The following is a 26,661-nucleotide window of genomic DNA, read 5'->3' as shown; positions in this document are numbered from 1 at the left end:
CAATTTTCTGCACACCGCCAACTAAAACTATGATAATGATTATACAGCTAGATGCTTGTTGGTGTTGTTTTACCACAGTCTTTAGTTTTATCACGCTGAAAGGAAAAAGAAGCAAGGCGAGAAACGGGCGAGAAGCTAATTTGAATGAGTCATTTCTTTAGTTGATTTTTAAATGTTAATATCTTTTGTTCCTTTCAGAAAGCATGTTTCTGAAAAAAAAAAAACGTGTAAGGTGACTATATAAAGTATTTAAAGTACATTTCATAGTAAAAGCATTGCTTCCATATCTACCAGCATGACTAACAGTATTACAAAGCTCTAAATCACTGATAGTGGCGAAAAATACAACTACCAGAATTACATTGCATTGAAGTTCTTCACACACCTCTCTCTGTTTGCATTAGCCTTTCATCACTGGAATGTGTCAGCTTTTCATCCGACATGAAACATTCCAAAGATCGGGGTCAAAACCCAATCTGACTAGGGGTCACAGCAGCCTGAAGGAGCCATTTAAGTATTAATACAAACAGGGAAAACATGCCTCAAGTGCTTCTCTTTTCTTAAAGTTCCTAACACCCTGGCCCTTCCATTCCGTATCAGCATTCCTTCTCTTTCAGTATCCCGAGGCTTTATTACCTTTGCTTTGCTATAATGCTATAACTATCTTTCTTTAAAAGAAATACATCAAATAAATGTACTTACGCATGGTTGCCCAAATTTACAGTAGGGGTGAGACACTAATCATTGTCACAAATGAAGCGCAAATACATTTGGGACAGTAGGAACACAATAAATGAATGAGATGGGATTTGAACCCAGGATTTTTTTTTGTTTAACCTCAATCAAACTCTGTGTATCAATATAGTCCTCCGACGGGCAAAACTGAAATGAAAATCAGACAATTTTCTTTTCCTTTTTCCGCTAAATGACAAACCTGTTTTTTGTGGGTATTTCTATTCGTTTTCATACGAATAACAGTAAGACTTTGAATTGGTTACAATGCACACTACTGTGTGTGATTCAGGTATCGGTGAGGACTGCTGATGAGGTATCTACTGTACAGGCAGGCAGCTGGCAACTAAAAAGGAACGCTAGCAGATACAAACATCCATGCACATCAACTATCGATTTCAATCGGACGAACATCTTAGGAAGCTCCCTGCTGTATTTTGGAAGCAAGCGTGCCTACCAAAGTGAGAGCTTGGCACGCATTTCTCAGATTTTCCTATCAATATGAGAACTTAAAGAGGCTCTCTGTTTGTCACCAATCTGCACTGTATCAGGTTTTCCTTGATAATTAGCTAACCTGTATTAAAAGAGACATGGCAATAAAGCATGTTTGAGGAAATTTTGTTTACTGTTGCCAGTTGAAAGGCAGACAATAGACCATTACAAGCTAAACTAAGACCAACATACTCACTTCACTTGTAAGTCAAACCTTTCAGTAAGGATAAAAGTCATTGGCTGATTTGCAAGTAAATGGATAAGTTAGGCGTTGCTCAACGTTCTTCAACATGAATATAAATACCTCTATACTGTATAAAGAAATGAAAATTATATTGCATTACTGTGTGATGATATGGATTTTTCATCACATCCCTTCAGTGGACTGGCTGTCAAAAGAGAAAAATAGAAATTGTGACAGAAGAAAAAAAAAAAAACCTCCTAGAATTATCATGCTACAGAATGCCGCAGAATTCTGAATGGCAGCCCAGCTCGTGATGCCTAAATGATGTCATAATACAGTGACAGGTAATTATTTCATAAGCAGGGGTGTCTGGCACCTGCTGTGCTCACCCCTGGAGCAGTATGCGACTTCTGACCCCTACTAAGCAGTTGCCAGGATGTTGCCCTCTCTGTCCTCGCCAAACTCTGACTTCTCTACTCTCCTCTTTCACAGCAATTCACATTGCAGTTTCTTTGACACGTTTTTCCTTTCAAATTTACTCTTTTCATTAATTTTCTTTTCTTCAATTTCAGTTTTCTTTCAGTTGATATTTAAAAAAACAAAACAAAAAAAACACTATTTGAAACCTCAAGGTTGTCTACGACAAATACATGCCCAGTTTGATTGACCCTTGAGCTTACAATCTTTAAACTCTCACTGTAATGGTAATTTCAAGCACCCAATGCAATTTGGGGGTATAATAAAACACATTACCAGTCTTCAAAACACAATTCTAGCACATCAGTACATGCTATTATGTGATCTTATAGTTATTTACAAAGATTCATGTCATATTATAAAGTAATTATAATGTTTCTTAAAACACTGTTTCTTACTGATATTTGAGTATTACACCTAACCTTAACCAATTGGTCTGTCTCTCAAAAATACATCCCATTTATAGATCTATTTGAAGCGTATATAAAACATTTAAAAAGAAAAAAAAAACTCATTTAACCCTTTTAAAAAATGATAAGGCATTTACAATATTTAACACAAGGCAGGTAAACAACAAAAAAGAGGGTTGTGTTACTCACAATAATCAGGTTATTTGATAATCTGTTTCTGAATCCATTTCATTATACAAACAAATGATGTACAAATAAAAATGTAAATAAATAAATCAATGTACCAGTAATGCACATTGAACACATGTTACCCAAGATAAAAGATTGGAAAGCTGGCTATATATGCAGTATAGTTATCTGTCATAATTACTCTTTGTCATAGATTTAAACCAAATGGTAAAGAACCACAGCTGACATGTAGGCGTGATCTTAGCGCCAATTGAGGACTGGGCACTGAATGAAATGTACGAATAAAGCTGCAGCTTATTTAAGGCGTGTGGAGCGTTTTTCATTGATTGGGTCTCTAATTGAGCTGTATAAATACATATCCATCAACCAGCCAGCATAGAACTCAATCCTCTATCCCCCTCCCCCCCATATCTCCCATTCCTGTTACTGTGCCACAGAGCGGCAAGGGGCTGTGCAGCTTTACGCTGGGTTATTGGTTTTCAGCTGTTGTGTGGGCTTCCAGCAGTAAAACTCTGTTGCTTTATTCCCATGCAGCACACTAGTTAAACTGAATTGACAATTGGAATTGTCTCATTATATAGATTGTAATGAACCTACTCCAACATGAAAGCCAAGGTACAAATAGGAGGAAAGCCATCTAAATCACTTACATAAAAACACGTACACATGCCACTCATTCTTCTATGCAGTATACCCATTCCAACAGTAGGGGTAGCATTAACCATGTTAAGAAAGATAACTTCTAAACACTCAATGAATAAGTAAACGCGGGCAGGAAAAGCTCTCGTCGACCCCAATAACACCGGCTGTGATCACTTTAAATGTTTAAGTATAAAATGATTATGTTGTGAATAACAAACACCTGAAATGGTGAGTAAAGACCTGAGGTATTACAGCCTTAACACCACTTTGATCTTTCTCCATGACTTTGACTGTTTCTGCCTGGCTTTTATCACCTAACCTCATTGCAACAGTTTGCCCTTCTATACGGAGTCTGTAATTTTGTGGAATGTACACAATTCTTTTTCATGCATGCCACATTAAATATTGTTAATAAGAACCAGATGTGAGTGTTTTTGAAAACGACAGACATTTTAAGATCTGAACCAGCTAAAAAGATAGATTTTTATATACATTTATAAAAACAACCATAATTCAGTTAAAAACAAACAGAATATATAGGTAGGTACTGTAGTATTGGTGTTGTGCAATTGCAGCAATGGAGGCAAGCAGTGAAAATACATGTGGCTAAAAAAAAAAAAAAAAAATCCGCAATCAAGACCACATCCTTGATGATCATGACTTTCCGAAATGGAAAAAGCAAAACAAACAAGAACATTTGGAAGCGTACGAGTCATTTCAAACAAACACAACTTCTGAGATGCCAAAACTCAATTAAAAAGAGTTATAGATATATTGAAATAAATATATATTGACCACATAATTAGCTTTACAATGATTTGGAGGTTAAACTAATTAAACTACATAGGGGTTAATATGAGGAGTCATAACGAATCTAATACACTGGATACAATACTGTGAAAACCCCCAAAAATAATACTACAAATAAATAAATCTCAAGCAGTGAAGGGCTTGCTACTCTTTAGATAGTCCTGGAGGCTGATGTGCCGATTGCAGCCTGTGCACAAACCTCCAGGATTATCCAGCGCGGAGAGCAAACAAAATTGAGACTCTCAGCCTTGTAAGCAGAACAGCAATCAGTGCTATCAGCTCACTTATCATCCCATTTACTCCCTGCAAATCGAACTCTGCCAGATCTGTACTCCTTCTAGCTTTTCATTTCCATGATGGCTTCCCAATGGCGCGCTTGATGTGACAAGCAGGGAAGACAAGCATATAGGTGACATGTCAAGTAACGCCTGCAATGGCAGGTCTGAGGAGGCAGGGTTGTACAGAGCAAGCATCAAGGTGCAATTACCAGGCACTCTGTGTATCCTTTCTAGATGCTGTCCATGTTAATAGTGTGAAATGTGAAAGCTAGGATTTATAGGTTTAACCTTTGAACGATGCGACCGGTCTTGTCCAGATAATACAAATAAATTGTAGGATGTGTTCTTTTGAGAGGGGGAGCAGTATTAGCTTTACTGATGATGATTTACTCTTCAAAGTATGTCTGCAGATTTGTTCCTTTAATTTGCCAGGTGAAAATTCTCTTACTCACCGGATGGACGTGATTGACGGTCCAGTTGGTTTACGTCATGTTTTGTTTTATTTCACAAATCCTGGTTGAACTGTTTATTTTCTTTTGTCATCATCGCGCAAACAGGATTTTCTTTCCTGTTTAAGTGTGAGCCTTTTCTTGGGAGTTTCAGGACTCCGCAAAAAAATGTGATTTGTGTTGAAAACTACTCTCTGCACGCTCAGAGAATGTATATAATATATGTGGGTGAATGCAGGTAGGTAAGTTTATTGAGTAAATTTGTGGAATTTGAGTAAAATTGTAAATGTGTGTAGTCTTGAAATGACAGAATTAACACTCACATTTCATGTAAGCAATATAAATAGAAATAGCAATTCTTTCTGTCATAAAAAAGAGTTTTGCACGCTCTTGAACTAAAAAAACAAATCACATTTTGCATATTTTTGTAATCAAATACAGAGCTTGCTCTTTAGTTGAATGGTAAGACACTCATGGTTGTGGTTCGTGCCAGGCTTCGCCTTTCCATTCCGTGCAATGGGCTGAGATGACAAGCCAATACATTAGTATCCCAGTCTGTATGCATTGATTGTGCAGTGTGTGTTTGAGTAGCCCAATCAGGCAAGAAATGCCACCACTGTATTTTAGGCATGTCAAAAAAAAGCATCAATTGCAATTTGCTTGATCATCAGGTTACTATTATTATTTTTTTTTTAACTTGGACAATACACAAGGGATATGCATCTGTAAATTTAGAGCTTGCATTCTCAGCTCTGTAGTCCTTTATGTATCTAGGAGAGTAGGTAAAGCATGGTCAGTAACAGAGGCTCATCGCTAGCCAATCCCTGTGTGATAGTCCCAATGTGGTTTCCCAACAAGCATCAGATAGCAAAGGTTTTAAAAGCATATCTATTTGACTGTAAATAATGAAGCGACTGGGAGGGTCAAGGATAAAGGAACCATGTTCTAATACACTCTGTACCCCCTAACAAGGCTTTTGTTTACCAGTCGAAGACACCATGAAACCACAGCTCTGGGTCATAATATACCTCCTTGACATAATGATTACTCAACAGTGAAATGTCTCCTAAGATTTTGTTTTCACAACCGCACAGTGTTATTGGAAATCTTGCAGCACATCAGCAAATACTGCGTTACGCAGGTTTTTTTTTTTTTTTCAACTTTGTTTTTTGAATCCGTTTGATGTTTCTTATTGTTCTCTTCAAAGCCTGACGGGAGTCATGTCAAGCAAACCTTCTGTTCCGAAGCCTGAAATTTCAAAACATGCACAACAGGGTTTGCATGTGCATTGTAGGTGGGGAAGTTAAACTGAAGAAAATTAACCTCTACATCTGCCAGACATCCCCCCAGAGGTGAGAACAACCAACATGACAGAATATTTTTTTTACCATGAAGTTATCACAACCTAAAGTTTAAGTAGTTACTTCACAGCCTGTTGTGAAACAAACTAAACAAACAAAAAAAACCTTTTGTTTTGTGCAGAGGTGGGTAAAGTGCATAATTTTCTTGCACACACACAGACAGACAGACACACACACACACACACAAATAGGAAAAGGTTACTGTAGATGCAATACCAAGACATTTTTACTACTGGAGTGTTTTAAATTACAATTTAATTATTTCATTTAATGAGGACATTTCCAGTTAGAATGTTGAGGTGGAGCATTCGTATTAAGCATATCAGTTTAAACAGCATTATACTGCTTGAGAATCCATCTTTAAACAAAAAAAAACCAAAAACATATATGTGTTTTCCGCTGTCCATGCCATGAAGCAGCCCAGCCACAGTTAAAAATAATCGGACTGCTTTAATTTTAGACTGACGAAATTATATATATATAGAGAATATATATAATATCTATAATATATATATATATATATATAATAATATATATACTGGGTATATTATATATATATATATATATATATATATATATAGATTGTATATATATATAGATAATATATATAAAATATATAGTCTATTATAGATATACTTATACAGAAAATGCAGAGATTATATTTTAGAAATGAAGAATTTAAATATTTCCCAGCTAAACCGTAATTGAATTGGGAGCATTTGACATTTATGTTTTTACATATTAATATCTTCTTTTTTTAGCTTAGGGTGATATGTTCTAATGCCTTTAATTTAATATCCTGTTACTGCAATTTCATTTGACAGGTTACATTTTTTTAATTCCCACAAAGGAAACAAAATAAATAAATGAGAACATCTGTGTTCAAATCCAGACATGCAGTTGCTATGCAAATCCCAAACTACACAGTAGTTGTTGCCATGCACTCATCTGACAAGCATATGCCCTTCCTTTTTCAAGAATTGAAACCCAAGAGAGCTAACCAAGCCAGGCTGAGATTGAAATCATGAGGCACAAGCATTTATTTCACAGACTCTGACTGTGTTTCACATCAGAACATTTGTTCAAATGGGAACTGCATTTTCTGTTCTCACCATGACTATTTCTACCAAAAGGTCAACCAATTGCCAGAAATATATTTTGTTACAATTCAATTTCCTTTTTTCCCCACAATGTCTCACTGACTAAAATGTTGATTTTTAACTTCGTATTAGTGTTATCTCGCCAATTCCATTTATTAACAAAAAGGTCCGCTTCTGGTTTCTTTACTGACTTTAACCCCCTAAGGTACACAAGGAATTGAGCAGTTGTTTAAATAGTTTCGTCTTGAAACACATTTCAGAGTGACTCAAGTATCACAAGGAAACTGACAATTTGGATGACCGGATCCAACCTGTCAGTACATTTTAAACCCTGTTTCGTGCCCCTCATTGCAAAAATAAGATTATAATAATAAGATAATAAGATAAGTTATCATCATTTTATTTGTGGGACACAGATGTCCCTTGTACTGTAAAGGTTTAAAGATGGGCTATACTTAACTGTCTGGGTCTCAGTAGTAAGAACAGTTTATATACATTAACTGTCAAGCTGAACATTGTTCCCACTCTTCCAATCAACCTCCCTGCAAACCTAATGCAATTTCCCAGCATGGACTTCTAAAACAGTGCTGCACTACCTTGGAGATGGAAATAATTGCTTTGGGCATTGCACCTTAGCACAGTAACATTGGCTAATGGAAACACAGCATCAGTTTAGATGAGGTTAGTCAATACAATCTAGAGGTTGATAAGGTATCAGCTTAATAGACTATTCGGTTGGTGCCACTGGAAGGAAATAGCTGGCAAGGTAAGGCAGCATTGTAAAGATAATACAGGTGGGAGTGAGTTGTGGGTGTCCTGGTTAGTAAGTCTATAGTTTGCCTGCTATACTCAAAGACTTGTCTATTCACTACTAAATTCCAGAGATAGTCCATTACATCCTGGGTAAATGTTACTTTTACATCTGTTTCTTGGTGTTGTGCCTTATTTGACTGTCGATATGATCGAAACCTCTTTTCTGTCCATGTTGGTGTGTCAGCGAGAGAGCGAGAGTAAAGCAAAAGAAAGACAGCTGCAGCCACAGGTGACTTACCTCACATCTCACCTGTAAACTACCTCCTTTCACTGGGGCTTTTGTCTGGCTTAACAAGCAATTACCACTTTCGAATTAAACAATTGTTTAAAGAGGGAATTGAAAGCACATTTCGGGATGTTTTGTTTGTGAGTAACGGGAAGACGTCTCAGGGATATAATCGAAGGTTGGTTCTGATACTAATATCATAGCCAGGACATTACCTTTTTGCTCTTCGATCTACAGGTTTGTGTGCATTTGTGTAGGCGCAATGTACGAGGCGAGTCAAATAAATTATAATTGCAATGTTTGGTCACTGTGCCGTTGTGTGCAATGCAGCAAAACTAAAATAATATAATTTTGATTTCTCTCTTCATTTGGCTCTTCTTAAAATAAGTCTTTAACAAGGCTGTTGTTTGTTTCAGTGGATCAACTTCATCACCCTACTTAAACAGAAAAATGTGCTTGATTACACATTTTAAAAATTAGACAGAAACCTTTATACAATAAAATGTTTTTAAGTTCAGCAAATATATAAAAAAATAACTTTTTTTTTTCTAAAAACAACAACAACAAAATTGCTTCAAAATTATGTAGAACTCCTGCATTAATTAGTAAGAATCACCATGGCTAAGCAATATGAAAAATCTAATATAACTGAGTCAAATCCTGCACCCATTAATGGAAGTTAACAAATGAATTTCCAATTATTACATTAGCAGAGCAATGAGAGCTAGAACATGAACTGATTCTGAATGGAGGCAGCTTTGCTTATTATTATCCTTACAATAGCAATTGGCTGAACCTCCTCATTCTCCCCAGTGGAAGAGGAAGAATAGGGAAAATACAGCCATTCTAGGGCAGTAGTGAATTCAGGGGCAGAGGCTCACATTTCTTTTTCATTCAACGATTGATTGAAATCACAGACCACGAGACAGCTGAATCACTAAATGACTTCTTTTGTCGGTTCCTGCGGCTTTAGCAGAGGACAATATCAAGTCCCTATAGATCTGTGTATATGGAAACACAATACGTATAATTACAGTAAAGACCTGAATGCTGCTCTTGGAGAATTTCAGACTAAACCTTGCTGCTGTTTCAGCAGTTTTCTTTTTTACTTCTTGGCCCCAATTTGCTGCATTGGAGAGAATTGCATGTTGCCTGAAAAGAAATCCTGTGAAGCAGCATGCAGTTTGACACAATAACAGTTCTGCAGCTTATGTAAAGAGCAGTAGGTCACAGGCTGAGTCGCACAGACCATGTGCTTCGAGGGAAGCTGGTGTCAGAACTTCTGCCCACAAGAGCACATTTCTCTTGTAGGTTTTTACACATGGGCACAATTGTAAAGCTTCTATCACGTTCCCCCTGCATGCCCTAACCACTTCCTTGCTCTAAAGACTTCATCCTCTGAGGTCTCACTAATGTCTTGTAGGCTGCCAAAGGTAATTAAGAAGACGTCACAAGCCGCTTAGAAACTGCTCTTGTGGGCAAGGGCTTTCTGAGTTACTCCAGTATCCACAACTCAGTGCTTTTGTCTGTCCAGCACAGGCACTTGCACATGGTTTTACATTTGTTCTGCCCGTGATACGGTTTGGAGTCAACACACTACTTATTTTTACATCTGTGCCTCAGTTAAAACACATGACCACCTGGTGTCACTGTGTGCCAGGTTAAAATCTGTCTCAATTAAACTGTAGTCCAAACACATGCCCATCAGGGATTCTTGTAATTGGCAGATCTTGATGCCTGATGGTGAATATTGTAATACGACACTAGTGGCTATGAGCCTGGATTTCATGGGCTATTGCAATGATAACTAGATGAGTATCTGGAGATTTTCAAACATTTTGCTGTGAAAAAATCAGAACACAAACTGCATTTATGTAATTTGATACATTTCATTTAGATGTGACTTTTGTGGTAAACACAATTAGTCATCATAACAATATAGTTATAGAGAAAATTAAAATAACAAGTAGATGCCAGTTAAAAATGCTCCAAAACAAGTGAGCATTGAGGACAATGGCACTTAATGGGTTAAGTGGTCATGATTTATAATTGCCTAGCTCATGGGTGATAAGTTACACAATATCTTTAATAAGAGAATATATTTAAAACATTAGAGTTAATACAATTCTATGTGAGTGATGACAAGCTGGCAGCTACCTTAGCCTTTAAGGATAACACGACCATCTTTGAGTAAAGGTTATCTCTCGATCATTAAAATTGTCTAGCTTTAATCCAATAAAAAGCCCTAGGACTTTGAAGCTCAGATATTATTTCTTCAATATTTGTTCAATTATGTTGCTTTTACTTTGTCATGTCATCGTTTTGTCTCATTAGAACTGGTTTTGGCCACGGAGGGAATAAAAAGCCAGTGGTAAGGCTAAACAGTTACAGCTAATGATTATACTTCCACCTCTGGGTGCTAGCGCAGTAACTCCAGAGCGCATTGTGAGCCAGACTCTTTAATGTGTTCACTTTGTGACTGTTTTAACTAAAAGCTTCTAATACTTTCCCCACATATTTTACCCTATATAACAGGAGACATATTAACCCTCTATTGAATTTGGCATGCTGCTCATCCATCTTCTAAAGACAAAGGCTATTACAGGAAGTTAAATACCTGCCTAATTTTCCCAAGCTACAGTACAAGAGGATCGTACTTATGCTTTCAGTTACCCAGATGTCTTGAAAGTGAGCAGAAACTTTATTTCTGTGAACTGATGTGTGAGCTTCAATATCTTTACTCATTATGGTCTGGGGCAGGAATATAGAGAATAATGTGCATTTGAAAGCTAAAACACTTCATCTCCACCCCTACTTACATTCCTCTCTTTGCCTATATTGTCTTTCTCTTGAAAGTAAAAATAATAATATTGGGAATTCCTTCCTTTCCTCCATGCTATCAAGCAGGTCAATAATAAAGTGTCCAGCAGGTGGAGTTAGTGTATATACTGATGGTCTGTACTGTAGCTCTAAGAACACAGACCAAGACGTAAATAATTATTCACAGTATTTAGTAAAAAGTGTTTTGTAGTGCACCACTGTAAGTTTTATGATTATAACAGGAAACATACTTACCATTATACAGTATGTATTTGTACTATATGTATTACACTTAGAAGCAGAGATACTTCAGAGATAACTAACACAAACTTTGTTTCTGTTTTGCTGAAACTTCCCCCAGTTATTGTGAAGCTCCCATTTTATTTAAAACCCAATTAATTACATGAATTATGTTCAATTTAATGAGCACCAACATCTTTAAAAGCTTTGAAAACTTAGCGGTGTCAGTGTGTGCCACATCACACACCCCCCCGGGGGGGGGTTCAGCCCTTTCTTGTCCCGAAATTGGGAAAGAACAGGGCTTTAAAATAGCATAATTCCAAGAGTCTGGTTTTAGCGGAGTGCCAGTTTCAATAAATAACAGAACATTTGCTTGTCTTGGTTTCTGTCACACTAAAATAAAATAATATGAGATCAAATAAATAAAGAAAAATACACAGCATACATGGAACATTATTCAGACGTGTTTGTTTGTAGTTAGTTTTTAGAACTGCGGTTTTGACGGTTCATGTTTAAACACAAGTCACACCGGAATGCTGGAGAAAGATAAAATACTCAGATTTAGCCACATGATCCTGGCACAGACTTGGAAGACAACTGCCAAAGCGGTCTATTAGGCCTACTGGGAAGGGGACAGATCCAAAAGCCTGTAGAGCTGAATCAGCTGCACAAAGTATTTGTTCTAATCTATCAATTTGGTTTTGTCGTGATGGTTGTATTCTAAACATGGCAACCACCACTGTGTTAGCCTTTCTTTCTGTCTTTCTTTCTTTTGTTTCCTCAAGACAAACACTAAATTTGATTTAGTTATCGTTTTAAATTACACTAGGGATAATACCTCATAAATTTGCCAGTGTCAGATTTGTTTTTACATCCTAAATATATCACTAAATTAAAAAAAAAAAGTTAAAATGGGGGATTAACGTTGCACAAAATGACAGTTTAGAAAAAGAAACACAATCTTCTCATCAAATAAATTGGGTAAGAGTAATACAACACAGCCTCTAGAACAGGGTTGGTAAAACTGAGTGTATGCTTGGAAAAGGGGATTTCATTAATCTTGTAACACAAACAAAAGAGTGTGTTGTAGATTGTGACAAGGGGGGTTTTGTAGCTTGGACTATCAATGTCACAACATGTTCTATCAATAGATAACCCTGCCTGCTGTAAGGGTGTGAAATGTACAATACCTACGTAAGGGGAGTTTTTACACTCATTTGTCTGCTACTATTAACCTTTACTAGACAATGTAAGCAGTTGAATTGGTCCTTTTAGTAAAATATCGAGCCAATAAAAAAAAATATTGTCTTGCATCAGCATGTTTTTCTTTTTTTTTTTTAAATATATTTTTTTGTTTCAGTTAATGGTGATTAATTGTAATCACATAACAGAATCCATGTTTGCAGCGATAACACGTTAACTTGGGTAGAGTTTGGTAAACCAATTTCTTTATGTGCGTTAACCATGGCTTGGAAAGCATTAAAAAAAAAAAAAACTAAACCCCATAAATGGGTTTCAGAATTACTGAAACATCTGCACTGAATTAGCAAGCTACTTTTCCAGTTGTATCATTGTTTTAAATAAATGTAGTGACTGAAGTTAACCAGCTAGCTGTTGAGGTGCTTCAGAGACCCTGTGGTTACAGCTGTAAAATATTAAAGGGGACACGAATGTCAACAACTGTGCCCTCCCTAATGCTCTGAAAAGGCTTGATATCCAGATGATATCCAGATAATTCGATTTGAAGCATGAGCGTGCTGCCCTTTACTGTTCTGACAGAGTGGCTCATGTTTTTCAGCATATTTTCCAAATTGCTGTATTCATGTTGCCTGTGATTCAAACAAGACCTAGCATTTTTGTTTGTTATTTATTACACTCCATTGTACAAAAGAGGTACTTCCATTAACTCGGCCTGGTTTAAAAATTAGACTTGCATGTTTAGTTTGCTGCTCTATCTTGCAACATGGGCTTCAAGCATTAAAAGCAATTTCAAAAGAATTAAGGCAGGTTTTCCACTTCAAGGGAGAGGACATGGTTGAGGAAACTATAACTAATTAGGCAGATGGTTCTACATTTTATTGAGAGCAGGATACTTATTTTTAAAGCAGTCACATGTATAAATGTACACAGTATTGGTGTAGAGAATTCAATTACACATTTTAGACATATTATATTGTAGCTTTGCAATCTTCTCAGAGGATCTACCAGCAATCTCTTTCTCAATAATATCAAAAACATTTAATGGAATTCTATAATCAGAAAGGAGGACTTTCTGGGGGGGAATTCCAGTACGGACCATTCCATCTGTCAGCAGTTGGTAAATAGTCTCTGGGATGAGCAAATATAATACAATGCATATGCACGACTGTTACTGTATCTCCAACAACGTATTCAGTTCCATGTCATATGGATATTCCTGCATCCTGCTGTGACATTGAACTCAATTTAAAAGGGTGCTTTTTGAAAGGGGTGTCAATCTCTATTCAATCTCTGGACCATCACTGTCAGATGGGATGATTAAAGTGAGCCTCAGCTGTGGGCAGTGGGGATCACCTGTTGAGTATAAGCAGCACTGTCTCGGGGATGTCATTCTGCACGATGCCTGATGACAGAACACCTCATTACTGTGCCTATTGGCTTCACAGATCATTACACAACGTAAGTACCAAAGAGCCACATTGCTGTGCACATTGAGTAATGATGTCACTCTCTCACTCTGCTACAAGGGGTCTGTCGGAATATCGTTAGAACTCTCCTACCTTCATATCTCTCCATCAAATCGCCTGGCTTCAGAACATTCCAGTACATTTCATTCTGTCGTCTCAGGCAAAGAAAACAATCAAGGATTTTTTTTTTTTTTTTCATTTAAACAACATAGTAAATGCTCTGCTCATCTTTGAACTAAACATGATCTACATGAAGCTGATATGAACTGGACAGTTGGCATACAAACATTTGAGAAATGAAAATGTTTGTATGAGAAGACAGCCTCAACACCAGAAAAGTCGACACAGTGTGCTGTACTGTTAAGTCTTGTGTGTTCATTTTCTAAATGATCACCTGCACTGTTACCTGCAACCATACCACTAATTATTTTCAGATCGTAGAAGTTAAACAATGTGGCTGTAGGATGTGGTATCGATGGGAGCTCAGTGGGGAGGTGGGTATTATACTTGGAAGAAGAGCAGATGTTTAACTCTGATGTCCTTGCTAAGTTAATTAAAAAAGCCTTCAGATTCAAGAATTACTTTGTGTTCTGTCTGCCCACCCAACACTATTTAAATGCAACTGAGATCTGCCTGCTTATACAAATGAACATAGTAATGCTGCACTGCTATGTAGACATACTTTAGCATGCTGGATTGTGTCCTGTGTGCCAAAGAATACATTATGTGCAAACTGAATCATTCAGTTCCAGAAAGGGCTATTAGAGCAAAAACATGGATTGTGTTTGTTGCACACAACAGTCCTAAGAGGTCTCTGATTTGAACTGACCCTAGCAGATGAAAGCTTCCATACAGGAGTTTCTGCTCTCGGCTCTAGCTTGTGCATAGCTTGCAAGAACCGGAGTGCTATCTGCTCAGTAAGTGCCCTTATTAGTCTTTAACACAAGAGGAAAAGTTTATTTATTTTTTTTACAAAGAATGTTTTAATTCACTTTGCCTGCTGTTCCCTGGGGGCTGTAAAAAAAAATGCACTTCTGCACAATTTAAACCAAAGGCAAAAGTTGAGAAGGCTTTGGAAACAACGAAAGAGCTGATCTTTTTAAAAGGGATTTTAAAAGGGAAACACTAAACCACTAATACTTTTTATTCTGACTGATGTTTTTATGAACTAGTCCGCAGAATTGAATTACTAAGGTTCATAAGCAAACTTTAAAGTTTGCGTGCAACAGGGTTTGTGCATTTTTAGAACTTATGATTACTATTAGGGAAGACTTTCTTTCTTTCTTTCTTTCTTTCTTTCTTTCTTTCTTTCTTTCTTTCTTTCTTTCCCCACATATATTCCCACATAATCACCATATATTTCTTCTTACAGTTTAATTGATATTTTTTTCATTCTTTCACTCTGCTTTTCAGCCAACACATTCTTTCTTCATTTTCATGCTACAGGTTAGTATGCTTTTTCCAAAGAGGTTTTCATTTAATAATTCAGTCATCCATTGGCTCTACCAAAGCAGTGGTGAATCAAGCAATATTAGGAGATTCATATGCAACTTGAAATAGCTGTTGGCTCAAAATCACATCTGAACCGCCATCATCTACCTACAATGTCTAACCCTAACCCTAACCCTATCTTGACCACAGCATGGGGATGGAGCATATGTGAACGCAATCTTGCTTGCTCTAGGGCCACCAGCGCAGATGAGTTCAAATAATCAGACAAGTATTACAATACAGTAAATGTTGCAAAACAGAAATCACACCAACAAAGGCAAAATAGCTAAAGTTACAGTCATGATCAACAAGTATCTTTTGTGTATTTATGTAATTTCTTAAATAGTCTGCCTCAATAGACACTACATTTGAACGGCAACACCAAACAGTAGCCTATGACACCCTTGGTATTTACTATGGTACTGTAGCTATTAGCTAATAGCTAATAGTTGGATCTAATGTGTAATCTATCAGTTTCCTTTGTTTTATGGTTCACATTTTCTAACAGCTTTATGTTTTAATGAGACCTGGCAAAACTACTCTTGCATTAATTAAAGAAAGAAGCAATTATGCTTCTTCCACCACTCACTCTGACAAGCATTTGGGGGAAGGGCCCTCTGGAATTTTCTGGCACATTGATTGGCGGGATGACCCAATCTCGCTTCTGCCGTCTCAGCCCATTGGAGTTCAGCTGCTGTTTCCACGGAAACAGAGTACGAGTTGGCTGCAGATCCCACTCTGGTGGTGCGTTCTCCTTCCCCATTAGCTAAAGAAAAGAGAAGGAAATAAATTTTTAAAAAGTGAGTCAGTTCCTAGGCAAACAACTTCAACCTCAACCCCCTTGTCAAGGCTATTAATTCGCTGTCATGACTGCTGAGAGAAGATTCATATGAGTGTTAGAAATGAATGGAAAATGACCCCAGTAAAACAGCTTAACACGCTTTATGGGCTTCATTGCTGCCTTTTTAATTCACACATAGTTATGACGTTGTCGTAAAGAGAGACTGGGGTGCCTGCTACAATTTATTAGCTTCATTAGACCAACTACAAGCTTTGAAATATGTGGTTATCTGTCCTTATTTAAACACCCCCCGAAAAAATGTCAATCTGTAGTCAGGGGAACAGGAACGCCATCACTGAAGGGCTTCCAGCAAAGGAGATGCAGGAGGATATGCATCGCATCACACAGGCAACTGGAACACTGTTATACAGGGGATGGTGGATCTAGCAGCTAATAAGAGTCAGTGAAACCAGCCATTAAAAAGTCTTGAAATTAATTGGCTGTTTAAAAGCAGAAATTAAACCATGGTCCAAGTTTAAAACATTGTAAGAAATGTTTGTCAAATGTTTGTTGACATTACGATTAATACAATCCAAGTAAGTTAGCAGTGCTTTAGAAAGGTTTATTAGTTTATTTTCCAAAAATATTAAAAGCTTTCAATTTTCTGCTAGTTGAAGAAAAGTATAGCTAGACAGATACCACATCAGTGTAAGGGTTAACCCTGGAATGGTGGGACTTCATATTATATTATATTCATATTATAAATATTCAGTGCACAACCAAATGTTTTAAGGACTCTCAGCAACCTGTCTCCACAGTAATAGGTCTGTTACACGATATGCAATTCAGAATAGATAGATATCTGGGTGAGCGTGTGTTAGATCCAACGTCTTCTCCCAAAGAGTCTCTGAATCATTTGTTTTCATGTTTTCTTTTGTCAAAAAGGTAGAAAATGAATACGAACAATGTTGAGCCAAACAGGTGAAGTGAAGTTGCAGTTCCCAATATGATAATGTGTCAGGCAGTTATACAAAGGAACTGAGCTCACACATTCTCAGAGTTATGCCAGATGAGCCAATTACCATATATTTACATAGAAAGATGCTCAGTCTTAATAGCTTCCTCTTGTTTTTTGCAGTTTTAAACCTTATTAAGGTGTAAGAACACATGGCCAGATTAGGTCAAAGGGCTTCAGCATTAATGCAAAGGTGCCAGGATACTTCCATTCTCCCATTATACAGCAGATTGACCTTTAACACCAAGAAAAACACTGCAGTGCATTTATGCTGCCTTCACATGCACTGCTATCAACTCTAAACAAGCACCATTAAAAACTGAAACTGAAAAGTTTTGTCACAAGGAAGAAGGGAGGGAGTGTGCAAACAAACAATGGAAAAAAACATATTATGAACCAAGTACTGTATGAGACCTTTAAAAATGTGTCACAATGACAGTACATCAGGGTGTAGATACACTGTAATGGAATTTCAAACTAAAACCCAAATTCAAACAAAAATGTCTATGTGACATAATGCCGTAGCATTCAGCTAATATCGCATCGTATTTTATAATACAATTATTTCCACTGTGGGGTGCTACCTCTGGAATCAGTTTCCCAAATATCCTAACATTAATCACAATCGATGAAATTAGAGATGCAACACCATAGGGAGTCTCTGAAGTAGGTCAAGCCAGCTGGTAATACCCTTTTTGTTACATGCTCTCAGGTTTTTCTTTTGGATAGTTTAATTGCCCAAGATGGACACTGCCAGCTGGGTGTGGATGCTACCATTTTGTGACCCAAATTAGAGTTCATTCCTAAGCTGTGTTTCAGTAGCGCGATAATTGATATGTAATGAGGCTGGAATGAATATACTTTGTGCATGTTCAGCAAGATCAGGATGCTGTATCAGTTTGTGTCAATACATACCACCTAGAGAATGGCCATTTCATAATTTAAACAGTCAGCTATTTTTATAATAATATTAACAATAATAATTATTTTTAATAATAAATTAAAAAAAAAAATAAAAAAATAATAAAAAAAAAAAAATAATAAAATAAACTAAAACTAAATATATAGATGCACCTGATTGCTTTGTTAACTGCAGCAGAAAAATGAAGGGGGCCAAAACAAACAAACAAACAAACAAACAATGTAATGGGCATAAAGAAAAAATGCTTTAATTGCTGCTGCTCCAGGTGCATAACGAGCAATCACTGCAACAATACAAGCACTACGACCCTGGGCATTTCTGGAATCTGTTTCTGAATTACATTGAAATATTACCAACGCAAGATTAAATCACAAAGACATTACAGAATATATTACAACACCAATGACAGTCCCTCCTTACCTTGATGCTTCTAGTCCTAGGGTTTTTCCTTTATTAACATTTTACATCTAAATGGAGATTTTTGCAGTTATAGGCGAGATTTGCATTGGTGTGGTCTGGGATCTGAGGGATACTTTGGGTTAAGCAGACATGCATTGCGATGGCTTCCCACAACGCACAAAATCCCTGTGTTTCATCTTTGATTTAACTTAATCTGCCAACCAAAATATGCTCACGCCAACATATCTATGGAAACACCGCTTGTCAGCATGAGGTGCCCAGCAGATGTGAGGATGTGACCTGGGCAACATTATTGGAGTGGAATGTTGCTGTATTATTTTTGCATTGGCTTTGTAGGTTTGGCTTAAGGGTTTGAGTTTTCTGGTTCAAAGTTGCCTGCTAAATCATGCAAGTGGTGTGGGGGTGGGGGGGGGGGTGTGGGGGTATGTGCCCCTGTTATACTACTGTTGCAGCCAGTTTAAAATATATAAAATATCTATACTTTTGACTATTATTAACTTCAGCAGTGTCCCTGCGGAGATTACTGGAGATGGTATTTGTCCTCCTTTTCACGGGTGGCAGCCCGCACTAATGAGAAGACTAAACGAATAGGATTTACGCTAGTGTACTTTAGGTGGGATTAAGGGACCTGCATGCTGTAGCCAGACGTTAGTAAGCATCTCAAGAAAAATAATGAACCAGGGGGCTAGCTTCACAGTCCTCTTACATTCTCAGCTGGTGTAGAGCTACACACAACTTGATAGACTATAAAAGACTGGTTATGCTCTGTATGCAACTGGTACAGGTTAGGCCACTCCTAAAACCAAGGTCCTATTGTAAGTGACTCAGCAGCAGTTTTTAATGCACAGTTCTCCCCCTAGTCTCTGTAAGTCGCTCTATGTTTAAGTATATCTAAATTGCCGGGGGGGGGGGGGGGGGGGTTAAGTCTCCAAGCGCTTTTGATCCACTCCTGTTTTGTTTTGCCAAATGGGCTGTGATAATTAGATATAAATTAGTAGGCTTAGAAAACTTCAACTTGCTGCTATGTGTCTAACATGATTAAAAAGCTGCAATCAGCTTTTCTGGTCTCTTATTAAGACCAGATGTTGTGAAATTGTGACATGTTAGTGTGCAATTTTACTGCCTGTCTGCACTGTGCGAGTGGACCAGAAGGAGGCTCTTATTCATACCTAAGAACTCAACTCCACCTCCTTCAGTTAGATAGAATAGCTGTTATCCAAATGAAAGACCTTGACATATAATGATCTAATTTGAACTACACAGTGAATGTGAGACAAGTGAAAAGGTTACTAAAAAGAATGAAAGTTAGCTGTGCAAATATCTGTTATGTTGACTTGCTTGTAAATGCTCTGACAGGTGTAAGATGTGACACTTGCTGCTGTGGCTGTTTGCACATTTATCCTGGCAAGCTTTTACTCTAACTGAATCCTTCCAGGAAACTTGCATGGAAGTCAGATGTTTCATTCTAGTGATGTATTTTGCACAAAATACATTTAAAAATAAAATAACATGTTTGCTGATCAACTTGTGCTCCTTTCTGCCCTTCTATACTGCAAGGGAATCAGTGACTGTGAAATAAAGCCAGCCTTCAGCTTCCACTACACTCAGCAGCAACCAGTCAGGCCAGCTGGCTCCATTCCCCTCCCAGCAAAGCTGCCTTTGATATCAGCCAACCCTGAGCTTCAGAAGCATCTGGAAGTTATTATTCAACAGAGCGTAGCATAAAACCCATTTACATAATATAATATCACATTGTGTTCAGCTCCTTTCGCTGTGGAACATTTAATATCTCACGGTGGTAAATCGTATTAATTTCTGGTAAGAGATTCTTTTTTTTCTACCCCCCCTCCCACCTATATCAATTCCAGCCCCCATAGTTTCACATATTCAGATAACTGTTTCAGTCTGTGGTAACGTGAAGCGGCGACATGGGGAAGCAGCATCTAAAGTTGTGGAAACATGTCAGTCGAATGTGCTTCGAAACTCCAGTTCCTCCAACACCATCTTGGAAGAGGAGAGGGTTGAGGGAGTGTGCTGTAAATTATGCCTTCAAGCATTCGTGCATTACCTTCTGAATATGGCCACCATTTGTTGAGGTTCCATTATCAAGATAATGATAAAAACAACACGATTCAGTTGATTTTCCTTTAATATGTTTAGAAAAAATTATAATTCAATTCGAATGGGATTCATGTATTGCACACACTGCCATCTATTTTAAAGTTACATTTTTATTTATAACTGCCACCAGTTGACAACTGTTATAATAGGCTCTTCAATGAGAAGTGCCATCCAGATTTTTTGCATGATACAACTAGTTATACCGAAGTTATACATATGTTTAATAAATCTGTATTTCAGTATTTCATTATTTTACTGACTCAAAGCTGTTCTTTTAATTCAGAATTCAATTTGAAGCATGTCATTGCAAACTGTGCCACTAATTGCGCGCAATGTAATCGTGTCATAATTTTGAGCTGTTTTGCCAGGGTCCTTATAAATACAAGACTTCGATCTTAATGGGTTTTCCTCATCATCTGGTCAAGCAAAGCCTAATGATATGTACATCTGTTCTGGGCATTGTTCAGTTTGGATCGGAGCGAGGTGTAATTTGGGGTTGACACCCTGGCTGGCATCAATAGAGATGCAAACGAGAGACTAATAATTTGGGAACAAGCTGGCTGCCTGAATGCAGGGAATCTATGCTCAGTAGGAAAAGCAGTCAATGTGTGCTCCAGAGTTAATTGCATGACTCCCATAGCTCTCGTGCTTCAGAGAAGAGGTGGCACTGGCAACAACGTGCCCCTGCTCACTGAAACAATGTGTGCTTACAGTTCAGCTGTAGGCTGGAACAGGAGCTGACAGGCTTATGCCTTGCTTAAGGGGAGGGGGGGTCCCCTCTAGTTAATTTTCTAACTGGAAAATAAAACACAAAACTTTTTCTTCTGAAGGCTGTTGCTGCTATAAGGATACCACAATATTGTCAGTGTCATTAAGAAATGCTCAATCTCAAAGTGTCTACCAAATGAGAAAAAAATAGGCTGTTGGCAGCAATGCCATAACACCTCAACCCATTTCCAGCGTTTAGTTTGACAAGCCTTGAATTAACCACTGTCGTTATCCTATCTTCTTGCGTTGTTTACAGGGACGCAGAGGACAGTGCAGGTTCCCTGGATGGTGGAAGGGACACCAAGACCTTTTACACTTTTATAAACAACTTTGAGACAGTTAAATCTTTGCAGTTGTACCGTGATTAATTGTGTTTGACATTCATGAAAGTCTAATAGATTGCTGTTTGTTTCTTTACAAAAGGTTTCATGAACAACAAACTTTGTTTTGTGAAAGTTAAAGCTTTGTGAAAAAGCCTGCTACAGTCACAACATGCACAGATGAGAACAGAACATCTGAAGGAAGTGTCTCAAGACAAATAAGTAAGAGACTGTTGATGGTTCTATGGAAAAACATGAGGGGGATCCTGTATGAAGAACAACAGGTAAAATATACAGAACACACATACAGGAGGCTTGCCAGATCTTACCTTTAGCACCCTGAGGTCCTGTGGACAAGTTATGTTATTTTTCTTTCACTGTTTAAAACAGGATGAGAGGGCACCAGACCTCAATCATATATCATCCTAAGAGCCCACGTTGGAGGACTTGTTGATACAAGGATATGACATACTAACGCTAAACACTAACGCTGTTGGACTAGAAAGCCAAAATACAGGATTAGTTTCTACTCAACCCCCACAAATCAGATTCTGAAAAGATCATCCACAGCATCATTTCTCACACGCTATTTATCATTTGGTTTCGATTCACCAGCAGTCCTACATATCTGTCATTTCACAAGCTTTGGTTTGTGAAGATACAAAGGGTGGGGGAAGTCAAACTGCATCACAGATGACAAGCACATTTCTGAGCCATTGGTTTTCATAGTTTGCTATTTAAACATTATTCCACTTAAATAATTTTGGTTTCGCAACCCAATGTACCCTTGAGTTAATTGTAAAATAAAATATGCAGGTTTGCATTAGAGTGCCACAATACCTCCGGTAGAGTCATCTCATCAGGTATTGAATTTCATTAAACTGAATTATTCACTCGTTTTTGCCTTAAACTGTATACATTAAAGGTCATTACTGTTAGATAACGCCATCCTAATGGTGATTAGCTTACCAGATTCAAATACAACTGTATTTGTTAATGACACTCAGAGGGACTGCTGCGCCATTCAAATATTACTTTAAAAATGCATCTGGCAACTATAAAAATCTGCTTTTAATATTCTGAACTGAGTTTCTAAGACAAAAGAATAAATACTGTTAGTATGTAGCTTTTATAAGTGGGCTCTTCTATCCTCTTTTTGGATTTTTTTTTTTTTTTTTACAAACAACATTTCTTTTTAAAAAAAACAGAAGTTGAAGTCGTGTGCTGCTGCTGGGAAGACAAACAAACTTCTTAGGGATGTGCCAGATGATGAAGCTTGAATGCCAAACCATACCCCATACAACTGTCTCTGGGACAAACAACAAATTTTTATTATTTTATTTGTTTTTGTTTTCACCAGCAAAAAATTTTGCTCCAATGTTAATGTTTCTTCTTATTTTTCTGGTGCAAGCACTCTGCTCTCATTTAATCTCTCCAAATCCTGTTAAACCAATGAACCAATTAAATGTAATTACACACACTCTATGGCAGAGATTTAACCGGTGACAAAAGTCGAATGTAGATGAGGTTTGTCAACTGATGGAACGAGGCATTGGCATTGTTTTTTCTGAACTCCATATTCCGATATGTGTGAAGGTTAACTTTCTGTATTAAAGTTATACTCAGTTTAATTTTATCAAGCTAATTCATAAAGCATTTGTATAACATTTATATAATGTGACTTTCAGACAGCATGGGGAAGAGAGCTGTGCTTTAACTCATTAAAGCCTGTGGAATGTGCCTTGAGGATTTCAGCACCGCGATCACAGAGTTTTTCTTTTAAAATCTGATGACAGGGTCACTTTGAGAGTCTGAGCGCTGCTGTGCCAATGGGAAGGACAAACCCCACTGTGCCTCTCTCAGGGTTTTGGAAATAACACCACTGAAGGGAACAACACGCCTTGGTTATCAAATTAGAGCGATTATTCGGGCATTTACACTGGACAGCTATTCAACAGTTGTGAAAGGTCCTCACAGTTCATCCACCAAGATGGGTGACTGCAACCGCATGTTATCAGCCAGAATGTGGTCCAAGAGGGAAAAAAACCGAGCAATTTGGAGAGAGAGAAGTCCATTCTTTTTATACAATATGACATGTTACAATGATACAAGTATTTGCTTATGCATTATCGAAATTCATTCTGTAATATCGCTTTGCATGCAGCCACATTGGTAGTTAGTTAGTTTTTTGTTGCCGGTTGAAGATGGAAAATAAAGCATATAAATACCTCTTGCTCCTCAGGCGGTGCTGTCTCCTGTCCTGCCACGGCCAGTCTGACTGTCGTCTCCCATGTTTGTGGGTCGGCAGCACCATGGGCCGTCACCGTGAACTGAACTGGCCGCAACAGGCTCGTTACCTCACGAGCCGCGTAGATTGAGCCATCTGCGCGCACCTTGAAATCCAGGTCACTGCTTTCATACCCAACATCCTCATTCTCCCGGCAGTCATTAAATTTCACTGGGGGTCAGGAAAAAGAAAATAGATTAATACCGGAGAAGCAATGCAAGCGTCAAGTTGCTGATGCTTGTCGTTTTTGCCCTTTAAAAGGAAGACTACAGTAGCTTATCTCCTTCCCAGGAGTCGGTAGTCAGGATTGAATAATTTGATGCTGTTTCATTAGTTGTTAAACACAGCTGCTCCCTATCTAAATGGATTTCTCAGAGTTCCTTCATTACCATTGAATTGAAAGTACAGCAAAGACTAATAAAGCTGAGACCCCTTTCACAGGGGCACGCTGTTCCGAAAAAAGCATTTGTTCTTTTTATTCCCCTTTTCTATCTCTCTCTCTGGCTGAATGTTAATCTATTTCAAGCAGGATCATCCTTGAGGTAGCATCACAAGCACACCTGGGAACAAAGCTATTAAATTGTGCCATCACCTTACATAGAGTCGTTGCATCTGTCTTTTGAAATAGCTTCTACAGTAAATTTTATGACATGACAAAGTCACCCGGTCTCTCTCTGCAGGTGTAGTGGAAAAAAAAAAAAGAAAAATTACACATGTGGAAGCACCGAGTGACAGTAAAGACTTTAGGACTATCACCAAGGGTAATGGCGGATGCTGTAGCCAAGCCTCTACCTTAATGTGCTTCGATCTCTGGGATAACAACACTCAGATTAGACTCTTGGTGCTCATCTTCTATTAGCTCTGTCTATAAGGATTAATGTATTGTTTTCCAGCAGCAGGACGACATGGTCTATCAGTTCACTCGCTCACCCATCCAGTCAGTAACAAAATTGACCACTTGCTTTTCCTTTGGACTTCACAAGCAGACAATAGATACCAGGACTGTATTCTAGTGCTGTATTCATAGACCTGGGTCTTCATTTTCTACCTTTTGCACACAAGAGACAGTTTATGTCCCAGAGATCGCTTGGCTGCCCTCTCCATTGACTACTGTAGGACTACTGAAGTAAGAACATTGGCTGACACTCGCAAAGCTTTATCAAGTAAGGTAAAATCAGTCTCAAATCCCTTTCACTTGTTTCCTCTTCCGTGTCCATTACCTCAGTACATCTCTTTTGACGTTGGTATTTACTTATTTGTTGTAGCACACTTTCTTGAGCGAAGAAGAGAACTGCGTGCATTTGGAACACTAACATAAAAAGTGAAAACCATCCCGTGATTGGGAGAGAACTGGCAGCTGAATAAAATTAAGGTTTTTTAAAAAGCCATACCAGAAACTGTTTATTCAAATGCTGCATGCGTTAAAGGGTGGCTGTAATTAGGTCAAGATAATGAAAATAGACCCCTATTGTTTCAAAAGACATTAGATTTAAAATAAATTAGGATTTAAAATGCTTCCAACTTCACATGTATACAGTACCAGAGAGGGTTAACACTGCACTTGCTGTGTTAATAGGCTCTGGACAATCCATCATGCTGTACTTTCGTTCATGTCTCCTACAGGGCACACTGCCATTTGTATTCAGGCCAGCTTCCTTTTTGTATTATTGTAACCTCCAGCTGTCCAAATCGCAGCTAAAAGAGCACCCAAGGATCCATCAAAGTGCCCTTTTAATTTGAGTTTCTCCTTGTTTGGCATCCACAACACAGAGACCCTTTTTCACTGATGCCTGCTTGTGTAATAAAACAGCTCTATTCCAGCTGTGATTCATTTTAGAAATCTGTCCCCCCATTCTGCTTTATTTTATCCTTCCGGTCTGAAGTCTAACAGCCTTCCTAATTGCAAATAATGGTCCCTTAGCAACATCACATAGTATCCACTCAAATAAGTCTTCTTGTTTCTTTTGATTCCTGCATTTCGTCTGCAACAACTGGGGTCCCAGAGGTTCTCACAGTACCAGACGCAAGTTTTACTCTCTGAACAAAGTGAGCTCGTTGGCCAACTAAAAAGAGCAGACATCCACTTATGCCATTAGCGATTCAAAAGCAAAACAAAAAAACAACTGCAAAGATGTGGGAAAGACACAGAGTAAACAGTTTAATGACAAATTTTGCCCAAAAGTGCTATGAGGATTCAAAGTACCGTTTCAGTAAAATCTGTAAAAGTCCAACTACCCCTTTCCATTTGTTTTTCTTGAATAAAACTGGCATACATGCATTCATCCATCCACCCATAAATACATAAGAAACAAAGATACATACACACATAACACACACACACGCACACACACACGCACACACACACACACACACACACACACACACACACACACACACACATAGTATAAATGAGACTGCTTTAAAAAGGGAGAATGTGTTTCAAGAGGTACCCAGTTTGAAGCTTCTTTTTAATTTCCTGTCTGCCCATATCTTCGTGCTGTGCACAATTCATTGAAAATGCCTGGGAGTGAGTCTGGAGTCTCACTGAGCCAGTAATCACATCCATTAGTGGTAAAAAAAAAAAAAATGAAGCAGACAGGAGAGATCCCTTCTTCCAGGAGAAATTCAACGTACATCTTTAAAACAC

The 26,661-nt window shown here is 37.9% G+C and overlaps 1 protein-coding gene across 2 annotated transcripts in view; it reads right to left on the bottom strand.

Annotated features, from left to right (window-relative positions):
• Nucleotides 1-26,661, bottom strand: part of cdh4 (cadherin 4, type 1, R-cadherin (retinal)) — a 240,318-nt gene that overhangs the window by 45,566 nt on the left and 168,091 nt on the right. For both annotated transcript variants that reach the window (XM_041224860.1, XM_041224861.1), the window contains 2 exons: nucleotides 23,956-24,185; nucleotides 15,970-16,146 (listed from right to left, as the gene is read on the bottom strand). In XM_041224860.1, the coding sequence (XP_041080794.1) occupies nucleotides 15,970-16,146; nucleotides 23,956-24,185 (407 nt within the window). The remainder of the gene's footprint in view (nucleotides 1-15,969; nucleotides 16,147-23,955; nucleotides 24,186-26,661) is intronic.

This window comes from Polyodon spathula, chromosome 23, assembly GCF_017654505.1.
Source record: "Polyodon spathula isolate WHYD16114869_AA chromosome 23, ASM1765450v1, whole genome shotgun sequence".
NCBI classification, from domain to species: domain Eukaryota; kingdom Metazoa; phylum Chordata; class Actinopteri; order Acipenseriformes; family Polyodontidae; genus Polyodon; species Polyodon spathula.
The sequence above is the reverse complement of the archived record's forward strand: the minus strand, read 5'-3'. Positions and strand labels throughout refer to the sequence as shown.